This window comes from Emys orbicularis, chromosome 5, assembly GCF_028017835.1.
Source record: "Emys orbicularis isolate rEmyOrb1 chromosome 5, rEmyOrb1.hap1, whole genome shotgun sequence".
Taxonomy (NCBI): Eukaryota; Metazoa; Chordata; order Testudines; family Emydidae; genus Emys; species Emys orbicularis.
Window position 1 is genome coordinate 138,725,414 of NC_088687.1, and position 12,770 is coordinate 138,738,183.

Here is a 12,770-nt window from a genome sequence, read left to right on the forward strand (position 1 = left end):
TACCTTCAGCTAAAAAAAAAAAAAAAAAAAAAGGCTACTCTCACTGGTTAGCCATTGCTGAAAATCCACTCATCACACCGGATCAGGACTATATATTAAGGATGCATATTGCAGTCCCTGATCCTCAATGCCTACAAATATTTATTCCCAAGTGAGAACAAAAAACATCTCATGGAAATTCAATTTTATTCTCATAAAAAAAACCCTGTATCCTTTTTTCCATTTAGAAATCTCACTGAAACAACACTCCCTAAATCCCTTCTGCAGGGCTGAAAGCAGGTCTGTAACGTTTAGCTTTGTGTAGCTGTAGGCCTAGGATAGATTTACTTAGCGCAGCTCTAAAGAATGCAAGGCTCTCAGCGTGTGTCATCTCACCGATTCGGAGTGCAGTATGTTCTCCTCCATCCGCAATATGCTTTGGTAAACTTACCATTGATGTACAAGGCTAAAGGAGCTGTGGTTAAGAGTACAACTAGCGGCTGCCCTGAAAACAGAGCATAAAGAAGTCCACCGATACACTGGCCAACAATTGTCTTCTGCACATCTAAAAATAATGAAAAAGTGTATTTTTTAAGACCACGTATTTACAAATGCACTTCCTACTAAGGGGCTGGCTACATTGCAATTGACTCAGGCAGGAGCCTGGGCTCTGGACCCCACGAGGAGGGAGGGTCCCACAGTCCAGGCTCCAGCCCCAACCTGAAGGTCTAAACTACCATTAAACAGCCCCTAAGCCTGAGCCCCGTGAGACCGAATCAGCGTACACATGCCCTTAGTGATCAGCTAGATTATTATTGCACTAATGTAAACCACCCAAGTCATGAATGCTAGCCACTAACAGCACATACTGAGAGCAAGACTATTCAAACAAGGGACTACCCACAGATAGCAGTTAATACACAAAGGGCACAATCATTACTAGGGAATTCAAATCGATGGTACATAACCAAACTTACATTAATAGTCTAAAGGGAGACTTGGGATCCCAGGCAACTGCCCTTTCACATGTGGAGCAGAGGGATTTTTTTTAAAGCAGTGGGTCTCAAACTTATTTGATTGCACCCCCCTTCTTTGTGTCTGTAATCGTTTGTGCCCCCCTTCCACACACACACACACGTATGTACATCCATTGCCGGCCAAGCAGAGCGGAGAGCCGTGGTTCCTGGCTGGGCGCACAGCTCGGAAGGCAGTGCCGCACCAGCAGCAGCAGCGCAAAACTAAGGGTGGCAAAGTGATATTCGTCAATATCACTTTTCACAGCAGACTTAGTGCCCCATTGCCAACCTCTCTGCTTCACTGCTGCTGCCACCCCGAGGCTGACAGCTGGAGACCTGCCACTGCCTCCTGGTGAGGGATTGGGGGAGTGAAGGGGGAAGAGGGGAGGAGAGCCTGAACCCGGGTAGTGGGGTTCCGGCTCTCAGCCCAAGGCAACGGGGCTCCGGTTGTCCCCTTCACCCCTTCCCCCTGCCTCCCCGGTGTGCATGGCCCTTCTGCATGAGCCCCGGCCTCCTGGGGCTGACAGTCCGAGCCGTGCGGGGCTGACAGCTGGAGCGCTTAAAAAACCCCAAAAACCGCACAGCTTGCGCCTTCCTTGACACGTTCCTGCACCTCCCTTGGGAGGCACACCCCATAGTTTGAGAACCACTGTTCTAAAGTGAAGCAAGGAGCAATTTTTCATACACAAGAAGTAGTCAAAACAGGGCTGGATTCTCATCTACACTAAGCTGCTGCTGAATTACAAGCAAAGTGTCAAGGGGCCTCAGTGCAAAGATGAATCAGGCCGACAGCGGGGCTAGGTTGGGTGATACTAGAAGAGTAAGCAAATGTCTTCCACCAGGCTAGTTATTTGTATTACAATAGCCACCCCAAGCCCCAGTCAGGAGCGGGGCTCCATTGTGTTAGGTGTTGCACAAACACATAGCAAGTGTGGACTTACAACCCTGTGCACGGGATTACCCTTAGTGTCATTGCAACACAGGTAGCACAGAACACAATAATACGTCTGTACTTGTCTATGCACCCAGGGATACCAGAAAAGTGTGTATATAGATACAGATTCGTTTTTCTAATCTATTAAGAGAAATAAGGTCGGAGCACAACTGTCCATATTGTTACTGGAAAAGAAGTCCTTACCGACGTCTCCTCCACCAGACCTTGCTTATTTCGTTATTTCCCCCATACAGACATAAAGCAACCCTGATTTGCAGATAGAGATAGGATTTTAAACCAAAAAGAGTGGTAAGCTCACCAATAACTCCTCTTGTGTTTTCATCATTTAGGGAACCAAATGCAATGGATGGCAGGAGGCAGGCAAAATATAAAAAGATCATCGTTGTGATGTATTTTCCTATGGCCTTGTTATTCCCAATAATCCCTGAAACAAACCAAAAATAGCAGTATTAATAATCAATAGCACAGTTGATTCTATGGCATTAAAACATCACTCAAAGACAGTCATGCAGATCTTTAGTTATTGGTGACAATAATTTAAATGCTAAAACGAAAAACTGGAAATGTAGTCTGCATCCATTTAAAAGATACAATTCCTGATGGTGTTTATGCCCAGTTATAGTACAAAGGCAAGCTATGGCAGATAACCCATAAGTAGTGAACATAGGTATGAAAGAATGTTCAGTGTTACAACCTGAAAACCTACCTTCATTAAGGAAAATTCCATTTCTGTTGAGGTGAGTTTCTTGTTTGTTATTTACAAACTATATTTGATTTTTCATTCTGTTCCCATTTAGAAATTATTTACAGATACTTCTTCAGGATCAAGGAAGGTGACTTAGGTGAAGGAAGCCGAACCAGTTGGGATAAAGTAACAACCAAACCTCAAGCCAAAGGTTTATTTGGAGGCTTGAATTTTAAAAAAAAGGTAAATTATTTTTCATTTTAGTGCACCTCTGCACTCCCATCTGGGACTCATTGTATTAACTTAGATGAATTATATGGCCCAAAGATATTAACATAAATCCAGTCACTATCCAACATTAAAAAGTGTTAAACACGGTTTGGGGTTTGGTATAGAGGCCCCCCTCAGCCTGCTTAGTACCTAAGCCAACGCACCATTAAAAATCCGTTTAACCTTTTTTTTTTTTTTTAAACAAAAGAAGGGAAACCAGTTAAATGTAAATTATTGAGTACGACTTTTTATTTTACCAATACCCCTTTCCCTGGAGAGAGTCTTTACAGGGAAAAATCCCTTGTGTGACAGTCTCTTAGGTGGTATTAAAGATGGTAATAACTGTCCTGGTGGGGAAAAGAGAAGATGTTAGTTGAGATGGGCTGGAGCTGCTGTTGTAGATGCTATTGTTAAAGTCCAACCCCGTTTTATCTCTGCTGTGTTTGGGATTCATCTGGAACTGATAGGGTTGGATCCATCTCTCTGGCTCGGTCTAGTCAGAACATCTCAGAATCAGGATGATGAAGGTCCAGGGTTCCCAGGAAATGGTGGGGTTGACAGCCATGATGGTGAAGCTTGCTTCAGTAGCCTCTGTCGGTTCTTCCTTACTTCGTCCCCCAAAAAATCTCTTTCAGGACCCAAAAAGACCGTGATGGGCGGAACACCCCATCTCCTCATTATTTTGTCCTCCAATTAGGCCCAATACCTGACACACCCATTTGGGTTCATTAATTTCTGGTTCCACGGCTTCTTGTTTTACCAGACATGATCTTAACACAGTCCTTGAAATACATCACCATGGCCTTTTTCGTTTGGACTAATTTAGTCTCTTGGTCTGGTTTTCTTGCACTTGTTGACAACATTCAATATTGAAAACAACTTGACCTATTTTTCCATCAACATTTGTTGTTATAGATTATTGTAACATTTTGTCAACTTTCACATACTTTTTACTGTTGAGCTTACAATTAGGGCAACTTTATCAAAACAGACCAGAATCAGAAGTGCCAAAATGCCACCCGATAGGCTGTTCTAGCAGACAGACATTCTAGCATCATCAGAAACAGGAAATACTGGAAATCTCAAGAGAAAACATATTTTTGTTAGACCTGCAGCCTAATTTTCCAGACCCAAGAAGTTTGGACAGTTTGGATGAGGATCAAAGCAGCAGCCACATGTTAGGGGCTCTTAACTAAAAATCAAGCATATGAACATTTTGTGATTTGTCCTTTGTTAGTTTCAACATACTAATCAATTGTCTTCTCAGCTCATAGTGCTTTTGATAGGAACAATAACCACCAGGAACTACATTGTCCCAGACAGAAATCTGATAATGCTATAGGCTTGAATCATTAGCACACAGGGGAAAAAACAGTTTATTTGATTTGATAATTTTACAAAAACAAGTGATACAATACAAGAATGCCTATCTTAAGGTTATATGCAGTGTTGTTTTTGCTGTGTTGGTCCCAAGATATTAAAGAGATGAGGTGGATGGAGGTAATATCTTATATTGGACCAACTGAATGAACTCTCACAAAAAAAAAAAAAAGACAAGACAAAAACACTATATCACTTGTGGGCGAACACTTTTCACAAAGCAATCACTTGGTATCTGACCTCTCCGTCCTTGTCCTCAAAGGAAACCTTCAAAAGAAAAAGCCTGGGAGTTTAAATTCATAACTTTGCTAGACACTAAAAATCAGGGCCTTAAAAATAAATACACTCGATTTTTGGCTTATTACAACAATCGGTAACCCACTAAACCCCCCTTTTTTGTCTTATGACTGCAGGGGTGTTAATGGGTCACTTCACCTTGAATGGTTCCTTAGATTAGAATGTGTGTTAGCTACTTACGCCAGACAATCTGCGCCATCTTGTATTTAGTTGCGTCACTCTGTATACCTATCCCAGACCTGAAGAAGAGCTCTTTGCAACTCAGAAGCTTGTCTCTCTCACCAACAGCAGTTGGTCCAATAAAAGATATTACTTCGCCCACCTTGTGTCTCAAAGGGCATGTCTATACTACAGCCTACGTCGGCAAAATTTTCGTCGCTCAGAGGTGTGAATATTCCACCCCCAAGCGACATAAATTACACCAACATAAGAGCTCCTGCGCACAGCGCTATGTCGGTGGGAGAGCTTGTCTCGTCGGCATAGAGGGTCTTCAGCTGTATGTATCCTGGAACCAATACAGCTACAGCAACACTGCAAATTCATTGAGCTGCTGTTTCTTTCTCTACGTACAAATATACCATGTGTAAAATTAGCATTTTTAACTTCAAATATTTATCACAATGACATTTTTCTTTTAAGTCAATGTCTGATGAGAGATCTAACAGATTTATTTGCAGCCCAGAAACTGACCCAGTCCACTTCATCTGAAAAAAATGCAGGATGCATCATGACAGTATATCATTTGGAACAGCCTAATAAAACTAGTGGAAAAACAAGCCACCTTCCTCTGACTGGGCAGTGTACATTTGCAGCACAATCGGCTTGCAGTCCAGCTGTGAGATTTGAGTGCTTGACTGTTAGAGAAGCTGTGACTTAAAACGGAGGTACAGCTACAAATTCAAACTGCCAGTGACCATGCTTATTTGTACGACAGCTCTATTTTTTTGTGCTCTATGATTTCCAACATATTCAATTATCTGTGTTCAGGTTAAAAAAAAAAATTGCTATCTGACTTTAAAAAAAAACAAAAACACCATACAGCATCTTCTGGAAAATGCACAGATTAGAGTATTGTTGGCCTCAAATTACTTTAATATTCATGTTTAGAACATAATTTATTAAAAGTCTCAGTCGGAGGCTGACACATTTAGACCTATTAATTTTACATTTATTGAATAAACTTGACACATTCAAGGAGATGTGGGAGTATAGCTATTAGTAAAGCAAGTGTTCCTTTCCCATTGTATTAGCTATTGAATAAAATCAGCTGAAAAGTTCAATTACACTGATGTGATTCACAGACAAAGCCACATCTTTTAAACCCAAGGCAAACAAAGTATCAGTCATGTTTAAATTATAAAAAATGCTTGGCAGATGATATCCTCTGAGTCATTCCTAAAGAAGGGCAACCTATCCACACGCTTCATGCTACAGTGCCGCATTAGAGAGATTTTTGAACTGTATTATGAATTGTTAGGTTAGATCTGGCTTTCTGATCTACCTCTCAGATCCATCCCAATTAAGAATAACACAATTTCATTGTAATTTGCGGGAAGAGTGAAAGCGAGAAGTGAAAGGAAGAAGAGAGTCTGCTTTGTATTCTTGAAGAGCACAGATGGCCAGAATGAAGAATTTCTTTTTCCTTAGAGGAAGACTGCTTATGAGAACACGTTCTTTAAGCTGGAGCGCTCTATATTCAACCGATTCTTTCTTGGGCAAAGGGAAAATACACTCAGGTTCAGGAAACCAAATTTGAGAAAAACAAACAGAATGCTCAGGGGGATTCTACCAACTTAATATCTTGTATTTCTTTCGGCTATTTATTATTTCCTGCAGACTTCTGTCCACTTAGGAGGATGTATCTTCACACACATCCATATTATTTTAATAGGCTTCACTTTCAACAAGAGGGGCCCGAGCTATGCATGGGAATGCTGAGAGTCTGTACAATTTGGCACTTGAACATGGCCAGAGATGGGGCTTTAGGAAGGCAAAACCCATCAAGCACTTCAAGCAAGAGAGCAAAACAGACAGATCAGGAGAGTGGCCACCTAGTTAAGTGCACGTGAGTATTTACCAAAGGGGAGCTGCAGGCTCAAACGGCACTTGCAGGCTTAGATGATGCAGTGGTCAATTAAGGCACTTTGCATGTTTGCAAAACATGCCCTTTTCCAACAAGTCAGATTAATTCTAGCACTTAAACGAAGCTTTTTACCTTTAAAAGTTCTTTATAAACATCTTGATCCTGTTGAGTATTACTGTACCTCACTATAGCCCTGATCCTGCAAAACACAAACACATGCCTCATTCGGCTCACGTCTGTAGTCCTTCAATAGGACTGTTCACTTGAGCAAAGTTACATGCGTGCTTAAGTGCTGTGCAGGATCAAGGCCTACGAGGACAATCCTACTGATTTCAACAACAAAACTTGCATGGTGAGGTCATAACATAAGAACGGCCAGACGGGGTGTCATAACTATAAAGGGAAGGGTAACAGCTCTCCTGTGTACAGTACTAAAATCCCTCCTAGCCAGAGACTCCAAAATCCTTTTACCTGTAAAGGGTTAAGAAGCTCGGGTAACCTGGCTGACACCTGACCCAAAGGACCAATAAGGGGACAAGATACTTTCAAATCTTGGGGGGGGGGGAAAGGCTTTTGTTTTGTGCCCTTTGTTTAAGGGGTTGTTCGCTCTTGGGACTGAGAGGGACCAGACATCAATCCAGGTTCTCCCCATCTTTCTAACCAAGTCTCTCATATTTCAAACTTGTAAGTAAAAAGCCAGGCAAGGCGTCTTAGTTTTACTTTGTTTTCTCAACTTGTAAATGTACCTTTTACTAGAGTGTTTATCTTTGTTTGCTGTACTTTGAACCTAAGACAGAGGGGGGGTCCTCTGAGCTCTTTAAGTTTGATTACCCTGTAAAGTTATTTTCCATACTGATTTTACAGAGATGATTTTTACCTTTTTCTTTAATTAAAAGCCTTCTTTTTAAGAACCTGATTGATTTCTCCTTGTTTTAAGATCCAAGGGGGTTTGGATCTGTATTCACCAGGAGTTGGTGAAAGGAAGGAGGGGGGAAGGGTCAATTTCTCCTTGTTTTTAGATCCAAGGAAGTTGGATCTGTATTCACCAGGAGTTGGTGAAAGGAAGGAGGGGGGAAGGGTCAATTTCTCCTTGTTTTAAGATCCAAGGAGTTTGGATCTGTATTCACCAGGGAATTGGTGAGAAGTTTCTAAAAGCTTCCCAGGGAAGGGAATGGTGGCAGCGGACCAGAACTAAGCTGGTAGTTAAGCTTAGAAGTCCTCATGCAGGCCCCCACACTTGTACCCTAAAGTTCAAAGTGGGGATACAGCCTTGACACGGGGTCAGACCAATGGTCCATCTAGCCCAGTGTCCTGTCTTCCGACATTGGCCAATGTCAGGTGATTCAGAGGGAATGAACAGAACAGGTAATCATCAAGTGATCCATCCCCTATTGCCCATTCCCAGGTCCTACTCAACATGAGTAAGGTGGAAGAATAGGGTCGACAATAATTCATCTCAAATCCCGTGAGACAGGGAAACTGAAGCAATGAGAAGCTAATTGATCATCACAAGGACATAGAGGGTCAGTGTTATTGCTGAGAACAAAATCCAGGAACACCAGTATCTTACTTCAGTGCACTGACTTTCATTTAGCTGATCATCATTGTACATCTTTAAATTGTTTCAAAGTTCTCTCTTTGTATTGCACTGGTAGAATAAAATAAACCGCAAAAAAAGCCATTATACATAAAAAAAACCCAAAACATACTGAAGGAATGGAAAAACATTTAAGAATGCAGAGAATGTGTAAATCTTATACATGATCAAGAGAAAACAACAGGGTTTTTTTTTGGGGGGGGGGGGGAAACATAGGCAGTTTTTCCAAAATCTGTATGATTTCATCAGGAATTTAAGCTAAAATCTTCAGAATTTTTTAGGGTCAAGTTCAGCAACGGGAAAGCCTGTATTTGGCCCTATCACTTTATTATTTTTGTACATGATACTGGTAAGTCACAAGGAGAGTTACTCAAATATATCAATAAAGTTATTAAAAGATAACTGCTGCTGGATCAAAGTTTATAGAAACCAAGCAAAATTCCACGAGCCACACTGCAAGAACTCAACAGTTCATAGCTCACCATACATTTCATTTTACTCCCAGTTTTAACGGACAGTTATAAGTGTCACACTTGAATTATGCAAATGACTGGATCAAACCCAAGTGCTTCAGACAAGACAATCTCTATACAAATCATACACACCCCTAGAATCCTGCTGTGACTTCCTGGTTCCATTGACGTCAAAGGTGCTAGAATTTCACCCCTAGTCTTTCTGCCACAAAAACACAAGCCTCTTATGAACTAAAGCATTCTTCTTTAGCTAGATCCCTTATCTTCACTGTGAGGACAAAGCCACTAGGACAGCAAAATCTCCCCCTTCCCCCACACAGTTATGACATTCCAAAGACAATGTAATGGCTGGTCTTGTTGGTCTGTTCATACATTGCTACTGTGCCTTCTGCTCAGACTGCACTCTCTACTTCCTCAATAAAAACAATGCCTTCTCTGTAACATGAACCTCTGATGAGGCATGCGTGGCTGTTTCTTAGTTTGGCTCATTCAAATACCCCATTTGCAGTACCATGCTGCTTTGAGATGATCCAGAAACTTCATGGTCTTGTTCTCCTTCCAGCCTGGTGCTTTGTGGAAGATGCTCACTGTTTCTCATCTATTTTTCATCCCATGTATCCTTAAAGAATTACACCACTGCCCTCTTGATTGCTGCAAGAATTTCAGCCCCTCCACGTATATTCTGTACAGACTGCACCATTCATGTTATTTCATAAATGCTAAGTATATTGATGGTGCAGTGCTGAGAATCATTGAACAGAGTTTCAGCTGTGACCACTGCTCATACAAAACTTCTCTGCTTATTTGAGCTAGTGATGCACAAGCTATTTCACAAACACAAAACAAGGGAAGGTCCTTGCCTAAACTCATCTAACACATACTTACTCCTCTTTCACCGTGTTCCTGCTCTTCACCAATTTTTAGCACCAACTACAAAAATATACTACAGTCTTTATTTACAGTAGAGCTCACCAGAAACCACAGTTCCATTGAAATCAAAATGCTTTTGCAAAATTGTGTCATTTTGGTGAACTTTTGTTTTGGAGAAAAACCTCAGGAAAAAAAAAATCTGACAATATAGAAAATCGGAACAAAATGTTTGATTTTTTTTTTAAATGGCTTTACATTTCAATTTTTTAAAATTTTGTAGAATAAAAAATAAAAAAGTCAAAATCAAAACAAAGTGTTATGATTAATTAAAAAAAAATTTCTTCACAGAAATTCAAAGTTTTCAGATTTCATTCCAATTTTGAACGAAGTCAAATTTTGAAATCCTTCACAAAATGGAATTTCCTCACTCCACCTAGCTCTCATAGACATTTGTATAGCACTCCCTGTTGTAGTCTCTGTGCCACTCACAAAGAGAGATGTATGTATGTATGTATGTATGTATGTATGTATGTATGTATGTATACATACACACACACACACACACACACACCAACCACCTCTTGAAGGCTCAGCTCTATTTCATTCTATTAGGCCAGTTCTTCACAGTGATGGCGACTAGTGGTAGATTCCTTCAGTGCTGGGTGCCACTGTTATATGGCTGCTTTGGGGAAAAGTTCACTTAAGAGGTGTGATGTGCAGCATGGTCTGCAGGGGAGAGATTTGGGCTCAGTTTGATCTGCTGCCAAAGTTGGTTCCATCCTAGGAATTTTTCCACTGGAAACTCTCCGTTCTGCCCAACACAAAAGAAACGTGGGATCTGTCGGCTGACATCACAGAGCAGCGTAGCACAGTTCGGAGGAGAGAGAGATGGTTCTGGGAAAACAGGGTTCAGAGCCCAGTCAACGTTCTTAATGTGACAACAAGGATCTTGAATTGGATTCCGAATTCAATTTTCAGTAAATGTAGAGCGGAGAGCATTGGGATGATGGGTTCCTGCTTGCAAACATCTGTGTGCTACCCCGATGCAGCTACAGGGTGGCCCTTGAGTCATCCCAGGTAGTGTGAGCAGCTATAGTCTAGTCCTAAGGTGACAAAGGCATGGATCATTGTAGTAAGCGACACACTGCATAGTACTCCTCCAGCACTTTCCATCCAAGGCACTCCGCATGCTTTACAAATGCTAATTTATCCTCACAATACCGTGTGAGGAACCAGGCATGGAGAGATGGAGTGACTTGCCCACGGTCACACAGCAAGTCACAGGTAGAGCTGGGGTCATAACTCTGATAAATTATCTCCCCGTCCACCAGACAAACACAAAAATGCATATGCAAAGAAATGATTTTTATTTTAGCTGCACTAGGGCACTTGAGCGCCACTTCTGAAAATAATTTTCTCTGCACATCTTTGCCCACAATTGGCTCATACGATACACTCTGAAAAATCGAGCGCTAAGGGTTTGATGCAAGTGGGGACAATCTAGGAAAGACTGAAACTCTGTCTTTTCACCACCTTGTAAACATTTAGCTGCTGCCGAACAGTTATGGTAGTCACAGAGGGCCTGGAGACACCTTCAGCACTCAGGCACAACTGGGTATGGAGCACATGGAGGATAAAGGAAACTAGACCCATTTCACTCAGCCCAGCAGAATGGCAGTGCAGAAGGCAAAAAGTTCCTTGCCCTCAGCGTTGGGAGCTAACAGGGAGCTGGGGGCTGACCGCCCTGCCTCTAAGTGACTTTTTAAGCATACTACAAAATGGACAAAAGAAGGGGCATGACACCAATGTTCAGATGGGGCTGGAGAGCGAGCCCCCACTGCCTGGCTCCCCACTCTGGGTGTTGTGACCTGGCACATGGGAGCGCCGTGACCCAGACTCTGTGTTCCATGTTGCAATGCCACCGACTCACGTTTGGGCTGGCTGCCCCTTCGTCATGATTGGCTGGGCCAAACCTGAATGGTGCTATGACCCCATGCACCAGGTCGCAATGCCCAGAGTGGGGAGCTGGGCCCTGCCCTGTGGGACAGGAGCAGCTGCTGCTGGGGGAGCGTGGAGCAGACTTGCTCTCCCAGCCCATCACTAACGACCCATCGGCCCTGTGGTTGCAAAATCTGGCTCCACCAGTTTGTGCCATTCACAAACTGCAAAATATATTTGAAAAATTAATTTTTCAATCGCCAATCAGCTTTTGTGAACCTCCTGCTGGCAGAAAGCCAAAGCTTCCTGTGGGGCAGCAAACTTTGGGACACTGGCTCTATGGGAATATAAGGAAGTCTCCATCCTGTTCTAACAGGACACATTATTTGGCACCTTGCATTGTAACATGTGGAGCTGTTTGAGTTAAATGAACCCCAAAATCAATTTACGTAATAAATTAAAACTTCCGTTACTCCTAGATCTCAAAACCAGCGAACAGAATATAAAAACTGCTGTTGGTCGGAGGCTTTGTATGCCAAGATTCTGTCCTGAGACAGTTTTTACAACAGTTGCAGACTATTTTTTGAAATGACTGAAAAATGTGTGTTTTTTCATAGATTTCAAGATTAGAAGGAACCATTGTTTAGTCTGCCCCCCTCTGTATAAAACAGGCCAAAGAACTTCCCCAAAATAATTCCTAAAGCAGATCCTTTAGAAAAACATCCAATCTTGGCTGAAAAACTGTCAGTGATGGAGAATCCACCATGAATTGTTCCAATGGTTAATTACTCTGTTAAAAACGTACCCCTTATGTGCCGTCTGAATTGGTTTAGCTTCAGCTTCTAGCCATTGGATCACGTTGTGTGTTTCACTGCTACATTATTAAATATTTGTTCCCCATGTAGGTATTCAGATTGTAGCCAAGTCACCCCTTAATCTATTTAGCTTAACAGAGAGAAGGTTGAGCTCTTTGAGTCTATCACTAGAAGGCAGGTTTCTAATCCTTTAATCAGTCTCGTGGCTCTTCTCTGAACCCTCTCCAATGTATCAACATCCTTCTTGAACTGTGGACGCCAGAACCAGACATAGTATTCCAACAGTGGTCACACTAGTGCCAATTATACTGGATACAATTGCATGACCATTTACAAATTATGATTGACGCTACTATAATAATAAAACCAGGTAATTAAACCCTAGTATAATAACTAGTTTGGCTTATAGCCC

At 41.9% G+C, this 12,770-nt stretch overlaps 1 protein-coding gene across 1 annotated transcript in view; it reads right to left on the reverse strand.

The window, feature by feature from the left end:
• SLC4A11 (solute carrier family 4 member 11) overlaps nt 1–12,770 on the reverse strand; it is a 152,231-nt gene that overhangs the window by 40,116 nt on the left and 99,345 nt on the right. The window contains exons 11-12 of the mRNA XM_065405750.1: nt 2,249–2,374; nt 431–544 (exon numbers count right to left, since the gene is read on the reverse strand). Of these exons, the coding sequence (XP_065261822.1) occupies nt 431–544; nt 2,249–2,374 (240 nt within the window). The remainder of the gene's footprint in view (nt 1–430; nt 545–2,248; nt 2,375–12,770) is intronic.